Source organism: Dicentrarchus labrax, unplaced genomic scaffold (assembly GCF_905237075.1).
Source record: "Dicentrarchus labrax unplaced genomic scaffold, dlabrax2021, whole genome shotgun sequence".
Lineage (NCBI taxonomy): Eukaryota > Metazoa > Chordata > Actinopteri > Moronidae > Dicentrarchus > Dicentrarchus labrax.
The window spans coordinates 22,886,554-22,910,467 of record NW_026136701.1 but is presented as its reverse complement, the minus strand read 5'-3'; the positions used below and the strand labels follow the sequence as shown (position 1 = coordinate 22,910,467).

Here is a 23,914-nt window from a genome sequence, read left to right as displayed (position 1 = left end):
GCTGCTCAATGACGCATTTCTTGGCTTGAAGCTTTTCCCACAGTGATACAAGACTTTTCCATAAACGCTAAAAATGGCTGTGTAACACTCTCAGAGTTAAATATATGATCAGTGCTTCGATGACGTTTTCTGAGGCCGAAGAGAAGAACCGTCCTGAGGGAACGCGGAGCAGCGAGGCTGCTGACAACCTCGACCAGATGATTAATCCTCTAATTCCGTCTACCTGACTGGTCGCAGCTAAAGACGCTAATTCTCCTGCGCGGTGGTTGGATGGAGGGGTCCACTAAGGACAGCTGGCAAGAATATGAACAGTATATGTGTGTGTGTGTGTGTGTGTGTGTGTGTGTGTGTGTGTGTGTGTGTGTGTAGGTGATTATGTAAGAGCATAGCGGGGGGACAGGTGCAGTCACTGCTCAGGACACATAATGCAATGAGATGTGACTGTGAGGAAAGTGTATGCTGTGTGCAGCTTTCTCCTTTAATTTGGGTTCTGCAGAGGATTTAATGTTATTATCTAACGCAGAAACACTGAGCTATAAGACCCTGTTGCTAGGGAGAAAATGTATCTTTAAAATGACTAATTCAGGGGCGAGACAAGGAGAAGGTTTCAAAAGCCAGAATGGAAAGAGAGAAATCCTTCAGTACAAGTTCAAACAAAAGAATCACACAAATTAGAAAGATAAGGTTTTCACAATAAAAGAGACTCAGTGGAGATTAGCCTATCTGCTGCACTGTGGTTGGATCTCTTAAATAAATGGCCGACCATATCACAACAGGCTTTCAGACAGCATCTAAATCACCACTGATGGATGTTTACGTCTTGACGCCCGTTATGACAATCCAGCTCTGTTGAACCAACCCCAGCTGAGGAGGATTAAGATATGAAGCAGAGATATGGAGACTCTCCATATCTGTCCTGCTACTTGGTTAATGCCAGGCTCAGTCTCAACATCCTCTTGGAGACCCGTGCAGCGATTATCTGAATCTGTTTATCCAGTGCCACATTACAGGTATTAAATAAAGTGCTTTATGGAAGTCCTGAATAGAAAGGCACACTTTAAATTTGTGTCTTTATTTATCTTGGGATGGTGCGGCTCAGCACACAAGCTCTTCGTGAAGTTACGCTCTCTCTGGCCTGCGGGAGGGACAGCTTTCTACTGCTTGCTGCTGGGAAACTTCATCAGAGCAGCTTGCCGTTTAATGCCTTGCTTGAGGGCAATGTGAGCAGTTTCAGGAGAGAGCTATTTGTTTTTTTTTTATAGTTTCCACCCATATTTATCCCAGCTGGTCTGGGGATTTGAACCAGAGTGACCCTCTGGTTACAAACCCCACTAATGTACAGCTGCTCTCCTGTGTCTGACTTTGAGCCAGCAAGCTGACCTAGAAAACCAAAAGAGCTTCAACTACGTAAGCAGAGAAAGTGTAAAAAAAATAAAATATATATTTATCCCCTGTTCTAAAAAATGAATTGTTGCTTCAATAGAAGACAATCACAGGTTGTCGCAGGAAGATAAATCTGAAGGGTTGTGAGCTGACTTTTGTCAAATATTTCCTTTTATGTGAAATACTGGAAAGTTTCACCTTGTGAGGCTCCTGGCAAGGAAACATCACTCTTCATTCACTCTCTGGTTGAGCTGCTCGACACACACAACCTGTTATGAGGGGGATTGAGTAGGTATTGCTGAGTTATAAAGGGTCAAAAACCAAACAAAGTTCCAGGAGGGCCGGCATGGTAATGTATGTATGTAACTTTAAGTAGCGGCGTGCCGTCCCTCTGCAATCATCGCCCTACTTGTAAAAAACACGCCCTTTGTTTCTGTCAACTTTTGAACGCATTTCTGCCGAGATGTATTTTACATGGTCAAAGCAGACAAAGCAAGCAGAAGGGGTGAGAGAGTTTAACACAGACACAAAAACATTTACTCATTGTCGGCGGCAGTGAATGTCAACAGAACAGCCCATTCGGCATACCAAACATTTCCAACTGAATGGGAAACGGGAAAATGTGGGTTAGAGGTCCGAGGAGACGGTGAGAGAGAACACCTGCTGCCTGATGCACCTGTCCAGTCCACTTCTTTTATCTCAGCCTTTTATTCTTCTCTCAAACACCAGTATAGCTCCAGACCTCTGCTAGTCACATGTAAAGTTATGCATCTGTGTGTTTTAACTGTTCAACAGGCAGAAACAAGTCTGAAGCCAGTTAAATACCATAATATGCTCCATCAGTCTACCCTGGTAAAGTCTACACATCTGTGGTGACAACAGGCTTTTGATAGCAAAACGTATTTAACTTGCTGTCAGACACCGTTTGACCTTTTTGTGCCTAATTTGATGCACCAGACCTCTGATTTGATTTGAAAGTGGTGAGGCAGATGGCTGTGTGTGTGTGTGAGAGAGAGAGAGAGAGAGAGGAGAGAGAGAGAGAGAGAGAGAGAGAGAGAGAGGGAGAGAGAGGGAGTTGTAATCCCTCTGTGGCAGACAGGGCACATTAAGTTCATTTCCCATTCAGCAGCACATTAGAGAACACAGGCGGGACACGGCCTGGTTGCCACTGGAGTCGACTAACAACAGCATTATTCTTCAATCAAACGCTGACTTATAAAACATGACATAACCATAACATCTCTGGTTGCATCAGTCCAATATAGCACACTTGTTGGGAAGTTCATTTCAGTTGTAAACATATTGTTGGCTAGAATTACACACAATTAATTTGATTCTAACATCTTTAAAAGCACGTGACCTCGACAGCAGCTCTACACTGAGGGGACAAAATGGAAGGAGATGAAAACATTAGATTTGTGTGAAGCTATGAGGGAGACCGTAACCTTCCTCAAATTACAAAACAAGAAGAAACAAGTTACGTTTTGTTTTACGACTGGAGAATTAGTACCCACTTTGTGCAACTATTTATCTCAATGTACCATTTCTTTATATTCACAGAACAGTGGTGGATGGATTTTCTGGAAATTGTGTGAAATGTTGCACTAAATATGGATGGAAACTTGGCTAGTGTCCCTGGGTGAGATCAGTGGAGCGTAACGGGCGGGTAGCTGTGTGTCTTCCTGTCTGAAACCCTGTCTTTTTGATACTACAACTGGACATCAAAGTAATTTCCAGTTTCTACACGTAACAGCTTTTATTTGTTTATTTGATGGTTTATTGCTGTAAATGTGCCAGAGTGAGGCAAGAGGCTATTTTTCATCTGCAGTCCCTGGACACATATTACAAAGTCACCCTGCTGCCATCTTGAGTCCTTTTTTAACATTATGACTGAGTGCAAGCTTTACAGGTCCTTTTCTACAAATGTAGAGTTACTACTGAGTTCATCAACCTGCACAATGACCCAAAACGTGATGATTCAACCGGCTGAAACTAAGCAATCAGATCAATAACGATAACAAAATGAATACAATTCAATGCAACTTGCCAGTGAATTTTGAAAGCCACAACCAGACACAGTATTGAGGAGTTGCACACAGTTTCCTCCCTTGCTCATCCTGTCAGATCACATTACAACAGACACAGCTTCACTGTTGAGCAGCCTGATCCAGCTGGGCCCACTGAATGGGTTAAGACCAAACCCAGTGGGGAGGAACAGAACTGAGTATTATTCCTTCAAACATAGACACAGGTCCTTTAAGGCCATCAGTCCAAATGTGCTGGATGTCCATTCATGGACATGAATGAGGCTATATGCCCATTAACCCAGCAAACAGGGACACAACACAACCACGATGCACTGAGCACAGTGTAATTGACAGAGATAAAAGGCAGCTCAGTGGGGAGAAGAAATGGTCTAAGTAGACTTTATTTATTCAACCCTGCATGTTTGCCTTCAGTGAGGCCACAAGTCTGAAATACAGTCAAGAAATGTCTTTATGTTGTCAACTTAAATGCTTTTCGCAGTCCTGTTTCTAGGCCAGGCCTTCCTCAAAAATCCATAATGCGACCTCACTCTACACACAACAGAGTACTCCTTATTTACACAAACTATGGGTTACAAATGCAGGCCAGCATGAAATCACTTAAAAAAGTCTCAAGGGCTCCTTCATCCAACAACAGTCACATCAACCAATCAAAACTCAGAGTGACTTTTACTTGGGCTATTCCAGTTTGCGAGGTGAAACTTTCCAAAACATTACTAACCTCCTTTTTTTGTTTGCAAAGTCACACGGCGTCCCCATTATTTCTTAAGGCTGTTACTGCAGCAGCTCTCTTCCACAATCTCACCTGACTTCCTCATACATTCAGCCTTTTGCCCCACAGCCTTTCACAGGAGCAAAGTGATGTCAAATTTTGCATGACAGGCCTGTCAAATACAATATATAAGGTTGAAAATGACTCATATGGGGTGACCTTAATGCAGCGGGCTGGGTTCAAGTCCAGCCTGAGGCCATTTGTTGGATGTTATCCCCTCTCTCTCCCCTGCCTTTTCTCTCTCTTTCTACTGTCCTGTCAAACATTTTAAAATTAAATTAGTAACTTTTCAATTTGCCAACAGGAAACCAAATAATACCCAACTAATCTCTGCTGTTCTTATTTCTTAAGAACATCTAATCAGATAACAGTGTCTGTTAAAATGAAACAATTAGTCAATTAATTGATCAACAGATTATTGATTTTTAATAGTGAACCCTTAAAAAGGCTTAGTGTGCACGATTTAATGGCATCTCGTGGTGTAGCTGCAGATTACAACCCCCTTGCAGGATTTCTTGACTGACTTGGTTCATGGTTAGCAAAGACCCTATTGACAGAGCAAACTTCATAGCATTGGCGCTCCCGAGGGCTCGTCCGGGATTTGAACCCGGGACCTCTCGCAACCCCCTTGCCTCACCCTCACGTTCCAAGTTTGTAAGAGAAACTCTGGTGGCCCCGAAAAAACAAGAGACTATCTAGAGCCAGTGTTTGGTTTGTCCATTCTGGGCTACTGTAGAAACGTAGTGGTTTCTGCATGGTGTATTCTGTAGAAGAGGACCCTAAATGTTTTTTTTTAAACCTTTTCAGATATAATTTCTTATATATTCTATCTTTGGTTTTGACCATTGGTTCAGTATCAATAAATAACTGAAGAAAGTAATCAGCAGAATAAGTGATCATGGAAATAATTGTTATTGGACCCCTGAGAGTTCAATACACAACAGTTATCTGACCATAAAGAGAGAACAAAGGGGAAAGTCAAGCTATAATTAGAATAGTCATTTCAATCATTTAATATACTTAAAATCACTTATTCATTATACTCCTTGAGACTTCCTGGAACAATATTCAAGGACCTGGAGAGCTCCAGACCTTTAAGAATAATCATAAACACCACCCCAACATCAGTCTCATAGCTTTAGTTTAGTGCCCACAACCGTTTCCTCCCACTTCAGGACTCATACAAAGCCACATTCTTCTCCTCAATGTATTAATAAAGGCTGTGAGGTCAACCATGTGGGTGATAAGTCAAATGCCAACAGGGCCGATGACAGAGGCGGTCTGAGGGAACTATAGGTACATCAAACAGTCGACACACTGCATGGTGACTCACTGTTGCCACTGAAGTTCCCAATAACCTGACATCAAAGGAGTACAACGGACAAACATGGGATGATGGAAATACTTAATCAGATGCAAACACTTCAACATTTGAGGACTAAAAGTGCTAGAAAAAGAACCAACCCTTCTCTTAATAGAAATGAGTTCTACATTCAAAGCCCTGATATCATGAAACAGAACCCGAAACAAAACTTTATATGGTTGAACAAATAATGGAAACATTGACCATCATGCATTCATGGCGCAGACGCAACAGTGGCCCTCGTACATGAGTGGGCACTGGGAAAGAGTGAGTCACTGAGACATAATAACACAAGTGGCCTTTTTACTGACAGCAAAAATCACGACCCAAAACTTTGGGGATTACTGCAAGTGAGATGAATGTTACTCAAGAGGGAGAATTATGTTACAATAGCACCAAGCCTGATGGGATTCTGGGTAAAATGTTTCTTCCTTCTTCCTCACAGACTTGGTTTGAGTCAGAAATAGAACATTTCCATCGAAACAAGGTTAAAACAAGTATATCCGTTAACCTTATCTGGCAAATCACAACATTCAGCAACAAATTAGACTTTAACAACCATCCACTAGTAAAACATAGCTGCAGTAGTCGATCCAATCAACATTGTCTTTATTTGGCTGGTGTTAATTTCCCCGTCTGGTAGCCCAAAACAACCCTGTAATTTTGTATAAAACTGCCAGAGAGGGAGCTGAAACACATTCACAACACACTAACTTTGATTTCCATTTCTTGCTCTGTTGCATTTCAGTAGAAAAATAATAATAAAACTGCCTGCTTTTAAGAGGTCAGTGCAGCTCTGGCCTGATTGAGGTTAACTAGGTTACTGGCTTGACATTTATATAGGACAGTCTTACTGACGGACCCAGTTGTATTTTAAGCAAACCGTGCTGTATTTAGGAAGAGTCAGATATGGGACGAGATACAGTAATTCATCTCTTGTACTTCTGCATTCGATTGCACTGGGAAGCAGCACTGACTGCTGATCTACTGTTAATGTTAACACAGGCTTTCAGCTGATTGAGATATAATCAAAAGGCCACACTAGTTCTGCACTTTATTCCATTTTCCTTTGGCGTCACTGGTGAAATACTATGAAACAACCACTTGAAACTGCTACTTCCTGGAAAACTCTTCAGTGATGATCTCATGCTGCACCAACAGCTGTAACTAAAAAGTTGTTTCTAAAATGTTTCTGTCTGTATTATCAAATCAAACTGCTTTTGCCTCTATAGCTACAGTAATATCTCATTGGTTAACACTTAACATTGATCCCTCATCTTTATGTTTTAACAGGAAATAAGTCAATCAAAGGGAAATGCATCTGGATAATCAATATATAAGTAATTCTTAAAGCAAAAATTACCAAAATGTAATGGTTCCGGCTTTAGTAATGAGGTGATATGCTGCTTTCTCTGTTCTATTTAATTGTAAACTGAATATCTTCTCTTCAACATTTGATGACATGACCTTGCATTGTAGATTCATATGGGTATTTCCTATGGGTAGCAGCCCCTATTTCAAAATATAGAATCAAGAAATGATAAGAGATGATAATTAAAAGATACCAAAAAATACCGGGAAAACATTGCATGCCTTCAGGTCCAGAACTCCAGTTAAACACACCCGTTATACAGCAAGAAAGTAAAGAAGCCAATAATTGCAATGCAGGAAGGCTGAGCAGCAGCATGCGACGACAAAATGACACAGCAATTAGAAAAGCTCAGAGTGTAATTAAGCTTGACAATGTGCCCAAATATTCCCTCCATAGTCTTTTCACAAGGTCAACAACAGTGCAACATAATTGGCGCGGAGTAACGAGGAAATAATGTGCAACTAGAGTCAGCTGGTGGAGGGATACAACAAACCTGATGCATAGGCCCCCTCAACCTGAGTTAACTGTTTAAAGGACAACGATACATCATAAAAACTCCTATTATAGAGCAAGTCTTCGATGAATTGTTGTTCTCTGTGGTGCTGAGAGAAAATCTGCATCTCTCTCAGTCCATGTAGGTTCGCCTGCTGTGTTTCCTGCCAGGGTCCCATTGATCATCATGTATCCCAGTTAAACAGGAAAGCACTGCAGAGAGCTGCCTCTAGACAACAGGCCAAAGCTACTGTATGAAAAGCACAAAACAAATAATTTCGCAGCGAAAAGCCTTTTTACTGTTAGTTTAGTGATAATTTGTTATTTTCTAGTGCTGCTGTTGAATAATGTTCCCAGTAAAGTATCATTTCATATCCTTTTCCGTGACAAATTAAGGTGTGGTGGTGTAAAAATCTATAAAAAAAATGAATATCAGCACAAAATATCTGCAGTTAAGATGACAGAACCATAACTGTCACTTCTAAAATGTCTTCTTTCTCCTCATCTCCTTCTTTTATGTGCATCCTTTCTCATATATCTTTCACAGCTCATTTCACACTCTTTTCGTTCACCCGGGAATCATGTATCGACCTGTCTCTGCACACCTTAAGGAATGTGGTGAAGAAAAAAAAATGCATGTACTCAAATACTTTTCACCTCCTCCAGCTACAGAGAAGAGGCTACGTGTCCCAGTTTCCTTACAGCCGCATGCCTCAACAGCGCACCTCTTGATGGAGGAGGAGGAGAGTTAAAGGCCAGGTATGAGGAAGACAGAGGCAGGAAGAGAGATCCCCCCCTCCCCCCCGGCTAAAGATGATCCTTCATCCAGCCTGTAGCATGTCAGAACTTCTCCTTTTAAAATGACTGTATGGGCTCAGGGTGGGAGAAAACTGTGTGCAAGAAAACAGGAGGAATAGCACATACATCCTTATAATAGTAAGGAAACTGGGCATCTTTAAGGGGCTTTATTATTAAAAAAATCACCCAAATGAGAATGCAAAATTATGCAGCATGGTTCCTTAATCTGGTCTCTAAACATTCTCAACAAATAAAAGAGTAAAATCACAAAAGAAGAGAGATTTCACAAACTCTCCCTCACTGACTCCTCTCTGAGTGGGTTGAAAACTAATTCACCCCATCAGTGCTATCATCTATCTATTGCAAACCAAAACTCAGAGTCCATGGACTTCAATAATTAATATTCATTCAGGGATTAAAAGAGGTGGGCTTGTGACTGTCACTTGTAGGATGAAACTAGGTGGGCATGTGAATAAGCAGCCCTTGAGAAAAAAAGCACCTCATCCTGGCTGTTCCAGCTCAGTAAGCAAGAAAAGACAGTGGCTGTATTGGGAAGCTATTATTGCTAACTACATGTGAAGCAGGGTGCTGCTAAGAGAGTATGTGCAGCCAACCTACCCTTTGAAAATACAAGTAAAAATGTGGGGAAAATGCACAGAGAGTGGCACAAGATGGAAAAAAAGGGGGGGACTGCATTGCACAGGCGTTCTCAGCTGCTGTAGCTTGTCTTCAAAATGATTCCTGGCAGTTTTCCATTCACTAGCTTCCACTCCGGGGGGATGAAGCAGCGTGGAGAGATGAGCCTGAGATAGAAACTGCTGGCTGCGATTACTTCAATGACCATGCAAATCCTGCAAGGTCATTCTGATAGGCAGAGTAGGGAGGCAGAGAGGTAGAAGGAACCCCCTGCTACAATTATGCTGTAGTGACAACAATTCAACAGGGAGCTCTGAGAAAACGCTGCATGAGACAGCTTTTTCCCCCCAGACATGTCCCGACCTGAACCTAAAGGTGAGAATTTGCCCACGAAGCACCCAGGAGCACTCAGTGGCGCTGAGTCTGAGTAAGGTGTGGTGTAGTGAAAGAAATTCCATTAGTGAAAGGAAACGCAAAACGACCAGAGTCTTCAGATCAATCCACAAGTGCCCTCTGTCACCATATCACCATAGTTAATATCTGGGGATACTCTACTGAGCTAGGGTTGTTGTTGTTGTTGTTCTAGCTGGCAGAGATAAAGTCTTCTCCACAACAAAAGGGACAGTGAGACTAACTGTAAGGACAATCTGATAAGTGCTTGTTTTCTCCATGAGAAGTACAAGGCTGCATGGAAACAACCACATGACCATCAATCAGCAGTCTTAACTTCCTGTTCTCCTGACTTTGATTATTTTGATTATACAAGCAACCACGGTACGAAACAATCATTACTTGTAGGACTCACTGTAATCTAAGAATCTAGCTGGGTGGTAAAATGACTGGACAGTTCATTACAACTTGGATCTTATTTTTGTAGTTTTTTGCCATCCTTTCAACCAGTTACAATAATGTTAAATAGATTGCTAAGTTCTGGGAACTTGGTGACATCCAATGGGGGCTAGAACAAGTTGTAACCAAGCCTATAGTTTAGTCAGATTATTAAAGCCACTTTATTTGGAGGCAAAAGTGCAGACACCTAAAACTTCTGTAATAGGAAAACTACAGTACTTTCTGTAGTTGATGGTTGAACCAGGTACCAAGTAATTTCTTCTTCCCTACCAAATAAGCTATCTGGGGTTTTTGCTTTAATCCTGCAGGAGCGTCTGACTGATCGTTCTCCTTGCACTTCCAAATCTCTGCAATTCATTTTGTGAGTACAATGTTTTAACTAACAGGAATGGTGGTTAAAACTATCAAAATACTATCCAAGTTGTAATAGACCAGGGTAACATAGACGTGAATAAAACAGTAAATTCTGTCTATCCATATTCTGTGAACTCCATGATGGTCTCTCAATGTCTGTGCTTCTTTTACATGTTGTTTAGGGAATTTTTCATTATAATAATTAAGTGAGCAAGTATTTGTTGTCACTTGATGTTTGCTTGTGTGTTTGATGTTTTATCTGGCTGCAAGACCAATTTCCCATTGGGGGACCATAAAGTTGAAGTTGACCCTACCGCTGCCTTTAGACAGAAAAGTAAAAAAGGGATCTCTGGGTCAAGATGAACCATGTTCTTTAGCAGCCTTTCTCTGTCTGAAAAACAAAAGCTGATAAAAGCCAAAGCCGGGGCTGCAGAGGTTTATATATTGGTAAGATTTAGAGGCTCAGTCTCAACACTTCACTGATACATTTACTCTATTACAGTGTGAAAAGAGCAGCAAGGAGAAGCATCAGATTCAACACGTTAAAATTACAAATTACCAGAATACAAGAGCAGAAGACTCAGCACAGAGAAGGGTCTGTGGTACAGATAACAACAAGCACTGTGTGATTATAATTTGTATTCACCCAGAGTACTAAAATCCAACTGTCCTTGCACAAAAAAAAAAGCCTATTTAAGAATACCAGCCGTTCACTGGGCCTGAACCTGTATTTCTGGTCTTGAATGCAAATGAACAAAAGTCTGCATCATGTCTTTGGCTTGTCCGACAGCAAATCTGAACAAAGTACAAAAACCTGCACACGTCAAACCAGTTCAACAGGACAAAGGGGGCATGTGGATTTTCTCTGCTGGATTTAAGTGCATTTTACAAATAACTACATTACACAGATAATGTAGACTGGTATATGACATACGTGTAACCCTGACTGATAAATGATCAGGAGGCAGAAGTAGGAGGAAGAGGAAAAGGAGGAGGAAGAGGAACACGCAGGCATGTCTCCTAGAATAATCTACTAATCTGATCTGAAATGGAATTATCTCAGGGGCACAGTCCAAACAGGAAGTTAAGAAGCTTTTATCCCGCAGGAGAGGAGCTGACATTAAACCTAGCAGAGCTGAAAGCATTCAGCTAATTTCCCAGCATGACTCTGCAGGTCCGTCTACTCATGCTGTAATCTTTGTTCGTCTTTGTTTCATCAAAGCAATTAAATCACAGTGTTTTAGAGAGTGTATTTATGAGCTAGTCTCTTCCCTTTGTGATGTGCAAGTTTTACAGTCAGACATTCGTGTCTGCACAGCTGCTTCATGGTCTGACAAACAGAAAGCTGCAGAGCTGGGTTTGAACTTGTAGTTATGCAGTTTAAGGTTGAACTGTCCGATTATTACGCCACACTGCAAGCTGCCATTATGAGGAGTCAACCTTTCAGCAAATACTTCTGGCCTAAACATGTCTTTGCTAATTTATGATTTAAGTCCAAATAAGGGAGGCTTTGAACTATGAGGAAACATTCAGGCTCAGACAAAAGCGTTCAGTTTGTTCAGACCAGTAGACTGACAGTATGATGAACCAGCTAAAAAAAACAGCTGTGTCATTTAGCTACAGTTACATCAATTAGTACAGTGATTGCCAATAAGTGGGCCACGACCCGGCACTGATCCACAGAGACCCGGCCACAAAGATGTCATCCGACAAGAACCGATCATCCACCCAACTCCAGCCAGTGAATAGGCGACAAGATGCATCAAACATATCGGCTTATTCATAGATTCTGGATTTCTGAATGAAATGTTATTTGAGGCACACTATTTTAATGTGTTTCAAAACATGTAAGGATCTTATGAAGCAGACCCCCATGGGCTGGTCCCAACATCCAAAAAACGTTGAGACCCCTGATTTAGAATACTGAATCCAAACATGACAGCCTGAAGAAATGCTATGTCTTGACTCCTCTTGTGGTAGTGACTTTCTCTGACCGAGAGAAGATCAACTAACCTGCCAGCATTTACATCGATCAAGCCCTAATGCTCTGACACTAACACAGTAGATACACAGTAGTTTATCAGGTCCTTAATGAATGTTTCACCCGACTGTTTAAAGAAATGCGGCTACCATCAAGAGGCACATACACATCCGTGAATTCTTTGAAAGTGCTGGGAAGTAATTATCTGCACAAAAAGACCAACAAAGTACCGCACAGTGCTATCTTATTCCCAGTTGTTCTTTTATTCTACATGGATGTTTTTTTCTTCAGGAGCTGAAAAAGACAATTTGGGTCAAAACTTTAATTGAAAACATTGATCTGTATGGATAATCATTTCATTTTGTGACAGCCTTGCACCAAGTGATGTGCGTATAATTACTTTCCTTCCACATGAAGCATGTAGAATACTACACGAATAATACTGGAAACACGACAGCAGTGTGAAAAATGTCTCCTAAAACATGGCGACATATTTCTTTGAGAAAAGTATGTGAATTATTCTAACATGTATTGTTTTTATGCAACTTATGTGCGTGAGATATCTTATATTACTAAACCAGACCGTGTTAATGCCTTGCTCAACGCAGTGAGCAAGACAGTGTACATAAGATCTGACCTTATGATTTAATATACATATTATCACAGCTTTATGTTACTTTTTTTTAAGAGAAAGAGAAGCCTTAACAAATCTATATGTCAATGACAGCAGAACTAGAATAAAGCTTAAGCTGGGATCATCCCGTCATTGATCCCCAACCAGTTCATATTGCTACCATTTACACACTGGTTTCTTTATCCTGTGATCTCTGACCTGGTTGTAAACAAGCCTAGGCTATATTATTGAGCTGCACTGAAAGGGTTGAAAAAAAAAAAAAAAAAAACTAATTTACTTAAGATGCACTGCCCCACTGACATCAAGCCTTTAACTTGTGACGTCTATAGGAAACCCACAGTAAGCTCTGGGAGAGAACGTAGGTCTTTGCTAAACCAGCTGAATATTTGATGTTTTTGATATAAAAATGACAAGAAAGATGAATCAGTTACCAAAATACTTGTATATTAGATAGAACTAAACTCAATATGATCGATTTCCAAACCAAGATACCAGTGAAACTAAGTGCATTTAAAGATGTTTTTTTACAATGTGCAGTTATTTGGCTTCTGTCAGACTTTGAGGCAAGTTGTAAAAACTACAAACAACTGGAAGAAATATTTGACAACCCTAAAAACAGCTAAAAGTCCTCACTGTGAAGACCTGAGGCTTGTTCATTTAGACATTCATTTCCTGGACCTTTCCAAACCAAAGAATACAGTCAGAAGCCTGCATTGTCTTGAGAGAGGCATGTTACTTAAGTAAATGCTGTTTAAGAAAATGAAAAGATGTTTTTAAAAACCTTAAAATTGTGATTCTCGTCTTGTTATCCCCATGTCTTTTATAACGCATTATACTCACATCAATATTCGGCTAAATGTAACAGTAAAAACTCATATTGCCACAATGTCAAGTTAATAATCTCCGACTGTGAACCTCACTTGGGGGCAAAGTGCACACTAAGACAGTCCTTTCTACTGGAAAGTGAGAAATTATAGTGCACGCTGTCATCAGCCAGACAGGCATGAGTACACATGGGCAGGGCCGCAGGCAAACCTTTATTTATATTGGACCAGGAGATTATATGGTGCAAACGGCTCTCTGTCATTTCGTGGCTGCTCAGATATACATGGAGGTTTGGAGGGGATTGATTTCATAACACAGACAAAGAGTAGAGTTTAAACACAAACCACATAAAAAAAAATACATGCTTATGTCTTAAGAAGGGAAAGGTATATATCTTGTTAGAGGCAATAGGTATGTGCTGCCCTCCTTTTTTTTTTGTTTTTTGTAGACTGTTTCTCAAGATGCTAATGTGTAATTGAATAGTTTAAAGCTTAATGCTCCCAGTAAATTCATATTTTAAGACCCTAAAGGTAATGCCTGAGTAAAGCTCCTAATGTATTTAGAAAAATAAAGCACTGCTTTGTAAAATACATTCTGTGTCAAATAAAAGCTACATTAAATGGGAAAACCAGATAAATATCTCAGAATATTCAGTCCTGTTAGCCACTCCGCCTCCTCCTCGCCCCCCCTCCCATCATCACTGCTGCCCCGAGCTCATCTCACCAGCCAGCTGTCCAAACAAATGTTATGTAGCCGGCGCTTATGTAATGAAGCATGGCAAGTGCTTAGCGCATCCTCTTAGCTGCCCTGTCTCATGCCATCATGAGTTCAAACATCTCGAGAGTGTGCGACTGAACGTCCCGCCTGTTCCTTCTGGCGAGAAAGTCGCTGAGATTCAAACAATCAATGTTATGGATCACTGCGAGCGCTCACGCTGAACGAATAGGTAATAAACACAAGTCTGCCCTGAGCTTGTGAACAAAAGCTGCAAGATCAGCTCGAGTGAGAGAGAGAGAGGGAGAGAGACAAAGACAGAGAACGGGGCAGCGAGAGAAACAGTCACAAACGTCTGAGTGTATGACTGAAAGCATTTGAAGATACTCTTAAGGATCAACACTATCTGCTTGCATGACTGGGATCAAAATACGAGTGCCGTATAGAGCAGCACGGCTAATGAAATTTCACACAGACAGCACTTAATTTAAAGATAATTCTCTCAGAGTGCAACAAACGCAGTACAAATGCAAAACAGCCAGCTGGCGTGTGTGTGTGCATCTGCGTGCTTCCTACAACCCAAAAACGCTTAATGCTTTATAATGAGCTGTGTTGTGTTAGAGGTATTTACAAGCGTCAGTCACTGTGCCTTACTTTGATACACTAGAATACAACATGTGGGAGGGTTGTGCTGACTTGGCAAAAAAAACAACAAAAAAAAAAACACATGCATGCAGTTGTATGAACGGACTGAGTTGTAGACGTCTGAAGTTGAGCGTCCCTGCTCGCCGGCACACATGCACAGATAAAGAAGCTGTCTTACCGTCTCGTTCTCATCTGGGTACATGCTGTCCTGTAGGTGAGTGGCCGCTGCAGAGGAATAAGTCTTGTAGCCGGCGGTGCTGACGAGGACACTGATGATGCAGAGAAACACAGCAGTCCTCTGCCTATTCACAAACTCTCTCCCTGACTGACATGTCACTGTGGCAAACCAGATAATGTCACTCTGGGGCCCTGCACACACACACACACACACACACACACACACACACACACACACAAGACTCTTATTCACTCACACATCCTTACATAAACAGAGAGAGAGAGAGTGCGTACAGAGCTCAGTGATGCTCGCTCTCTCACTGAGCTGCCACAAGCACACACTGCTTGACCTGCCCTCCCCTAATGCCATAATGCCATTCTGCACAACACAGTGCGCGGGACGCCTCGGCTGAAATAATAACCAACATACATGTGCGCACACACACACACACACACATTCACACAAACAGAGATATCCAATTGAAGCTCGCAGAGGGATTAAGAAAAGCTCCATAAAGTGAGCCCCCCCCCACCACACACACACACACACACACACACTTCTTTGTCTCTAATCAAATAAGTCATACAGGGCAGAGTTTCACTTCACACTGGATGATCCCCTATAATCACTATCCAGGATATTCATTATACTGCTGACAGTTGTTGTTTTTTTTTAAACCTTCCTGCTCATCAGGAGTCTGACTTCCATCATTCAGGGTGAGAATCATCACTGCTGTACCTCTGGAAGACATCAATCTACATTATGCTGTGGCAGGAATCACGTCCAGTAACTTCCCCAATAACACTCTATTTCTGTATTAGTGCGAAAGCTGTAATTATTCACATCTTGGCTGCAACTCACAACTCCCACACTGTTGTTTATGTAAATTAATTTTGATGATGACACACGGCTGGAAAACAACACCTCTGTGTTCTTCGTGTATTAGACAGCAGTCATTCGGTGACTATCTGATAGGCTGGATGCTGAACTTATTATTAAGTCGATCAGGGTTTTTTGGTCAATATTTTCTTTATAGAATACTGTGTTTTTAGCTATCAGCTACATTTATTCAGACACACTGAATTGAATCGCTATCGGGACCTAAAAAGTTTGTCTGATCAGGTGAAGGCAGCTGACAAACAGAACTGAAGCTAAGCATTCATGAAGTACAAAAAAACAACTATAATAAGCATACTGATGAAATATCCAGCACAGTAGAGCATTGGGCGCTATGACATATCGCAAGACGATAATAAGGTGTCCTCAGTCGAGATTTTACTACACCATTTATAGTACAGCAAAGTACCCCTTTCTTTAAAATATGGTTGCTTCAGCGTCGCAGACAGTGCTGTGAATCAATAAAATAAAAGGACTGCTTTATGGTGATATTGTATTTACAGCATTTCTCGTCAATGTGATGAGGTTAGCACGAGGATTATAAAAGTATTTCACTTTGTGAGATTAGCCAAACATCTACAAAGGGTTTTCTCAACTAAAAGACTTATTATCCATACCGGCCAGCCATAGATCAACATGTGCATTATTTTGCAATATGTCTTTCTCTTCTCTTTTTAAAACTGACTTTAGTGCAGGTTGAGTAATTTGCAGCGTGGAAGAGAGGTAACTTTGCATTGCTTCAACATAAAGAAGTTGGACCAGAGCTGGAGGAGGAACAGGTGAATTCTAAATTAAGGCAGACAAAAAAGAAGTGAGAGAGACAACGAAAGAAAGATACACAAAGTGAGGGTGTCAAACCTGGCCTCACCCCTGTTCTGTTACACAAGAGCCAAACACACTGCAAAGGAGTGGGTCAGCTGCCAGACCGCCTGAAGCTCTGTGTGTGTGTGTGTGTGTGTGTGTGTGTGTGTGTGTGTGTGTGTGTGTGTGTGTGTGTGTGTGTGTCCCAGGTGGGGAACAGCACAGAACAGTACTACAAACCCCCCAGGGCTGCTTCATAACATTGGCGATGAGCACTAAAACTGACACTACCACAGTCTGCAGTTCTCCACTGAGACTTTCCTGCTCATTCCCAAATGAACTGCTGTTTGCTGAGGGTGATTTTCCTAAAAGGAGACATCTGTGAAGTCATTTTAGGCTCAAATCCTAAAACATGTCAGAATCTACAACAGACACAGTGCAGTAACTGCACCAAAGATCTTGTTTTCTTTAGTCGATCCTGACGTATTCCAAGATAGCAACAATTGATCATTTAAATCATTTTTCGACAAAAATGGACTCGTTCCAGCTTCTGTTTTCTCATAGGATCGGAAGTTTACTATCTTTGGGTTTCAGACTGTTTTTCAGTACAAACAAGATGACTGAAGATGTCACATTGGGCTCTGGGAATTATAAACAATTAAGCAAAGAATCAAAGGAAACTATCTTCAGATTAATAATATGATAAATGGTCATTAGCAGCAGCGCTAATAAACACAGCATGTCATTGTGCTGACAGTCACAAGTCATCTGGTTGGTTGAATAGTGACTCAGATGTGAGAGAAGTGGGTTTGTGACAGAAGGTCACCAGCTGTAATCCACAAACAATCCGGCAGGAAACACGACGGAGGAAGATAAGACGAAAAAGAAAAAAATATAAACATACAAGTGGGGTTATCAAAAACATAATAAAACCAGCAATTTCAGCAAAGACAGTAAGAGCAGCAAGTCTGCGGAAGTGCACATTGCTTATTTAACACCAATGTCACTCCCCTTCTGTCAGCGCTTAGCATTAGAGTGCCCTTGAGCAAGGTATTAAAGTACCGCAGTGATGCTGTTCAGGAGTCAACAGCAGAGGAAGACAAAATTAGATCATGTGTAAACTGCATCAATGGAAAACCAAGGGGGTTTAAAAGAAAACTTCCTCAACTGCAAATAATTCATGCTTTATTAAAAATTCCTTCACAAATTGAAGCCCATTTCTTTATTATGTTACCATCTGGGGGTCCTCAGCATGAAAACATTTGAGACCCCCTGAAAGAGAGGATGATTTAGCATCTAAATAACCCTGCAGTGAGTTCTGATTCTCCCTGCCAACATGTGATATAATAAGCCTTTTTAATAAGGCCGAGAACGAGAATTAACAGTAGTGCAGATGGTCTGGCTCCCATTAACAGACAGTGTGTGTGTGTGTGTGTGTGTGTGTGTGTGTGTGTGTGTGTGTGTGTGTGTGTGAACAAAGTGGTATGGATGTGTCTGCTTGTGTGTGTGTCTTTGCATCAGTGAGCAGAAATGGGTGTCCTTGCTGACAAGACCACTTTACTCAGTGCGTGTGTGTGTGTGTGTGTGTGTGTGTGTGTGTGGGGGGGGGGGGGGTGAATGAATGACTGGATTAATAAATTACTTATTCCTATGTGCTACGGATGAACATTAATGGACATGGGTGTGTTTCAACCATTTAATGCATAACAAGGTGTGACAGTGTGAAGACATCCACTTGCCAAATCAACTTCCTGCCACACTAGGTAATCAAACAAATGAGGAAGTGCTTCCTCCAATCAATCATCCTGCTGAGAGTCATTAGAGGTTTTTAGTTGATTACAGCTGTCATAAAGAACGATGGGAGTCTGCAGGGTTGAGCGGGTGTTATTGACTGTGACAATCAAAGATGAGGGGCTGGGGAGGGTGCAGAGAGGGGCTAACTCTTAAGTGCCTTTTAGTTTCTGAACTGACACACTAAGCAGAAACTGAAAGAAGAAAGAGCAACTGATTAACGGACTTCTTTGAGATGATCCTTTGTTTTTGGTGACTTCCAGAATACGAGTTTCTAAATTGGAGACTTTCTCAAGTATTGCAGACATCCTGGAAACATACAGAGACAGACAGAGGTTCATAACAGCACCGGGTTAATAATGAGGACAGAGAGGAGTTGTGGGGAAACTAGGGCTAATCTATAACTGTAAGATGGACAGTAAAGTCAAAAAGGTAAAATACCAGTCAATATACATTAAATGCCATTTTTATGCACTTACAATGAATTACAAATGCTGTGACAACTACTGCAGTGATGTTTTGGAGAAGAATCAACCACATTGTTCAGTTAGTTGAGCATATGGTGTATAAACTAAATTTAAGTGGTGACTCGGATTCTGTAGAGTTAGCCGTGTTATTCCCCTACCTGAAGAGACAATTTCTCCAGCTGTCTTTTTGTACCGTTATCTTTGTGAAGCCAGGACTGCATTGTAGACGTCCAGATATTTTAATACTTCCCCTGTAGATTTCTCTCTTTATCTACAGCAACAGCTACAAGACCAAAGATTAGGGCATGCCATCACAAGACCGGAGAAGAAGTCAAGGTTCAGCAGCCCAGGATGTGCGAGTCAAAGAAAATCTCCTTATTTGGAGCCAAAACTGTTAATTTCCCAAACTAATTATGTGAGGTTCTTACACACAGAGCATAAGGTATATACATACTCAGTGTTCCTCACATGTGCTGTTGGATTATTATGATCCTGAAGGAAGAGAGGTGATGAAAAGCAGAATGGATGAGGCGGTGCAGTGAAGCAGCAAATTAAAACACACTGAGACCTTGACAGCCATTATATTCAGTGGCTGGAGGGAAACATCTGCTTCAGTGGATACAATGTCCAATCCACCGTAGCCAGGGGCTTTAAAACGTACTGTATGCATGAAGGTATCAGGTGATATCTCAGTTGGTGACTTCAACATTTTCCAACTAAGGATCAATGGCTGTTGGGCATATACGAAACTTAATATGAAAGTTTTTCCAACATGCCTGCACCATTTATTTTACTACCTTGTAGTTGTGTCTCAGCACGTCTACTTTAAACTATGTGCCTTCTGCTTTTTATGCAGTGGGTGCTACCAAATGGGGTACCTGGTGGGGATATTACATCATACGAAAAATACAGTTTACCTTGATTATGTGTTGAGGTTAACTGGTGGCCAAATGAAAAAACTGAAACCAACTAGTAGCCACAGCTAAAACCTGACCTGACCGAAACACATCCTGGAGCTACTACTACAATAAATGCTAATATGAGTTCCCTCTACTGGAGGGGTTTTACTGTAAAGAAGCAATGAAGAAGTGACTGAACAAGGCTAGTTGGTGAACTACTGAAGCTGATGTGCTAAACACCCAAACACACCATGCTAGTCAGTCACAATGTGCCGTTTATTCCCCCTGACCGTTTGCTGTCTGAATTGTGCATCTTTCATTCAATAAAGTGGGTAAAAGCTCCCTTGCTAACTAACTCTCAGGCTCTCTGCAGCATTGTGCAAATTTGAGTCACAAAGTTCACCAAAGTTGAAAGATTTACATTAACTTACTTCTCCCCCACAAGCAAATCCACTGATCACCGCAATTCCATTAAAATTGTACTGTTTTAAATTCTGTGTGTGTGGGTCTTTAGATGGAGAGAAAATAACTCAATAAAAGCCCATTTCCTTAATAAGTCCTTCAGATACCATCAAAATTCAGTCAGCAGTGTCTGAGATATCGCTAATGACGAACAGGATATTGGTAATATCCTGGAAGGGCCAGAAAAAGGAGGACATGCAACAATCCCAAACTTCAAACAACTCAGCTAGATAGTGACGAATGGATGATATAATCACAGCCCCACAATCATCTACCCCCACAAAAAAAGAGCCAAGGAACAAAGCCTGGAGGATGACAGAGCAGTGGCTGTTGAAAGTTGACTTGTCGCTGAAGTAGTGACAAAGTAGGCCCTCAGTGTCAGGTCCAGTGTAGCAGATAAGAGTCTGGCAAGGAGCTGCACAGCTCTCCACACTCATAAGCAAGTAGCTTATCACAAGGAGCTGGATGAGCTGGCAATAAGGAACGAGGCCTGGCAGCTGCAAACACAAACACACAGCTCTACTACATTCTGCATTTACACTGCTGCTTTGGTTTTTTTATGATGCTGTTATAAACAATGACGCTGTAGGAAAGACATGAGAAGAGAAAATATGAGAACAGACATAGGGGAGGGGTGGGGTTTGCATATTTTAGGAAGTCCTGACTAACACCTGAGCTGTTGTCACCAGCAGCGTGCAGCCAGGATGGAGGAAAAACAAACAACTCACTGAAACTGGGACAGTTTCACATCACCAGGCCTGTGTGGGGAAACGCCCACCTTCTGGCTCATGTATCCACCCGACCAAACAACAATCAATCACTTAAGGGGAAGCATGGTGTTAATAATGCAGTCATGTACTTGTCCTCATACAGGAAAATCCTGGAAGAGGTGATGGGATCATTTCTCTCCTATAGCAGGACAGCCCCAAAGTGCATTATCACAGTAACACCAGGACCAACCGGAAAAGTGAAAAACCACCATTTAGGATTTAAACACAACTATTTTACTCCTGTGTTGACAGAAATGTCTAATAAACTTCTACAAAATCAAGAAACTTAATAACTTTTTTTTATAGATTTTGTTGACTACTCCTCAACTGCATTAGATTATGCTATGTTGCTGTGATTACTTGCAGTTTAATCCAGGTGACACTGCCATAATATTGATATAGAACAAGTTAACTGGAAAGTATCTGACACAGGAAGAATTTTAAAAAAAGCAGATAACAAGCTTTGTGACCAAAGACAGACATTTTGTGGATATTTGCACTCGCAGATCAAATGACACAGAATGAGAAAATCAGAGAGCGTTTACTTTCAGACAAAGCTGAACTGGTTGTCTACATTACCAAAACCAGCTCGACTACTTTGACCTTTCTCCTGCCATTTAAATGGCACACAGAATGACCAAGGAAGGAAGGAACTCCATTGTTGAGTGGGGCTGCGTTCAGAGAATATACAGGCTGAAACTGTATATGCTCACTTTAAGATAACCTTTAAAAAACACATCATACCGAGTCGGTGTCATTGTGTGAAGCATCGCTCTGAAATCAGTACTTGTGAAAGTAAAGTGATGGTGAGACCAAAACTTGTAGTGTCATTTAGTGAATGTGAAGCACAATCTTATTTTCAGTTAGATCAATGACCAGAAAACCTACATATTGGAGGCAGTGTGATAGCACTGGGGGAGACTGAATGCAGTATCTTTATGACTATTTATACTATTTCATTTTAGCGGAATCTTTGATATTGTGGTTATATTGTGGTAGAAAGACAAGAAAGGGAAGCATGTAAAGAGCTGCACCCTGGCTCTTTGACGGTGGACTACAGGTAGAGTTTACCTAACCTAAAATGGAGAAAGGAATGTCAAACAGACTCACAAACACCCAAATCACATGTGAAATCTGTACAAAAGCTGCTACAAATCTGTCCCAGACAACCATCACATAACACAAATAAGCTTCCGAAGCAATCGTGGTGCTTGATGACTATTTGTGTTTGCCATGGAGACTGTGGCAGGATTGATATTTATGACATATTGGTCTTCTAGGTCAAAAGTCCACAAACTGTACAAGTACTACTGTGTAACTTGAACACAACTCATACTGCAATCCCCTCCTGTCTGCACACACACAAAAAAAAGGTCTACACCCAGTGGCAGCACAACACAGACCCGGTTTCTATTTTCTCACTGGCTTTTGTTCAGCAGCAGACTGAGCTAATGATTTCAGGAACAAACACCCCCACTGACCAGGCTCACGAGTAATCAGCTGCCCCCATCTCACTGAGGCTTTTCTGGCTGCATTTGTCTGCACCTCAGTAGCTTTAGGCCTGGAAGTGACAGACCACTCCCCTGTTCAACCAAACTTTCTGAAGAGATCACATCACCTAAACATGTCAAACAGATTTAAAAAAAAAGGCAAGAAGTGAAGAAGACTAAGCTTAGTTTAAATAAACTAAACAGGAAAAACAGGCAGAGCCACCTGCTGAAAACCTTCCAGTGTCACATACCGACACAAAATGACTGATTTGAATTATACCTGCTGTAAATGATTCAATGCGTGTCTTTACCTGGAGATGTTCGGTTGAACTGCTGCTCAGTTCGTCTCCTGACTCCGAGTCGTTGGTGCGTCTCTCTTCGCCCGCAGAGTCACAGTGTTGGGTGCTGTCCACGTCCAGCGGGGCTCTGACCAGCTCAGGGGATCGAGCTCGGGAGCGGGGTAGAGTGCTGGACCTTCCTTTGTGGTCGGGCTGGGGGCCGCCACCCTGGACGAGGATGTCGGCAAAAGCTCGCTCGTGGTCGGTGGGAGTGGTAGGGGGGTGATGGTGGTTGCTGTCCCGGCGCTGACTGGGCGGACTGAAGTGCCCAGAAGAGGCAGTTTGTGCGGAGGGAGAGCGCCGATAGTTGGACTCTTTTCTGTGGAGGTTCTCAGTGGACCTGCCGTGGGGACTCAGCTCCAGACTGGTTGGCTTTACCCAAAGAGCACCGCTGCTGTGTGGAGGTGTGTTGCCAGTGGCAGCAGGAGGATGTGGGAGAGGTTTAGGAGGTGGCATCAGGGCTTTGCGGACTTCGCGGACATACTGGGCAGGTACGTAGAAAGCTTTAGTCCCCTCTTCCTTCCGAACCTGCCACCAGTCCTCGTTGGTTTTCTTGACCAGCATGTAGCATTCTCCCTGGCGGATGGCGATGAAGCGGTCCTTGGCCTTGTATTCATAGTCGTACTCCACCTCGATGTAGACCTGGCCTGGGGCAATAGGCAGCTCCGCCATGATGCCTCCGACTGTCCTCGAGGCAGCAGCTCACCGCAAGAGACAGATGTTTATTAGCATGGCTTCCTGAGCAGAGCTGGGGGGGACAACAAGGACATAAAGTAAGTATTCAATACATTTCCATTTTGATGTTTTTTATTGTCATTTTATGTCCCACAATCATGATTTAATCAATAATATATAGCCTCAAAGCCCTTGAGGACACATTCCTGTCTCTCTATTCCCACATTTGTATGTATACACCGTATGTTCCTCTGAAAGTTTCCCATCAGTATCTGCTTCAATA

The 23,914-nt window shown here is 41.8% G+C and overlaps 1 protein-coding gene across 11 annotated transcripts in view; it reads right to left on the bottom strand.

Annotated features, from left to right (window-relative positions):
- Positions 1 to 23,914, bottom strand: part of LOC127368039 (rho GTPase-activating protein 12) — a 51,530-nt gene that overhangs the window by 22,456 nt on the left and 5,160 nt on the right. For all 11 annotated transcript variants that reach the window (XM_051408452.1, XM_051408479.1, XM_051408487.1 and 8 more), the window contains exon 2: positions 22,930 to 23,704. In XM_051408452.1, the coding sequence (XP_051264412.1) occupies positions 22,930 to 23,628 (699 nt within the window). In that variant the 5' untranslated portion in view covers positions 23,629 to 23,704. The remainder of the gene's footprint in view (positions 1 to 22,929; positions 23,705 to 23,914) is intronic.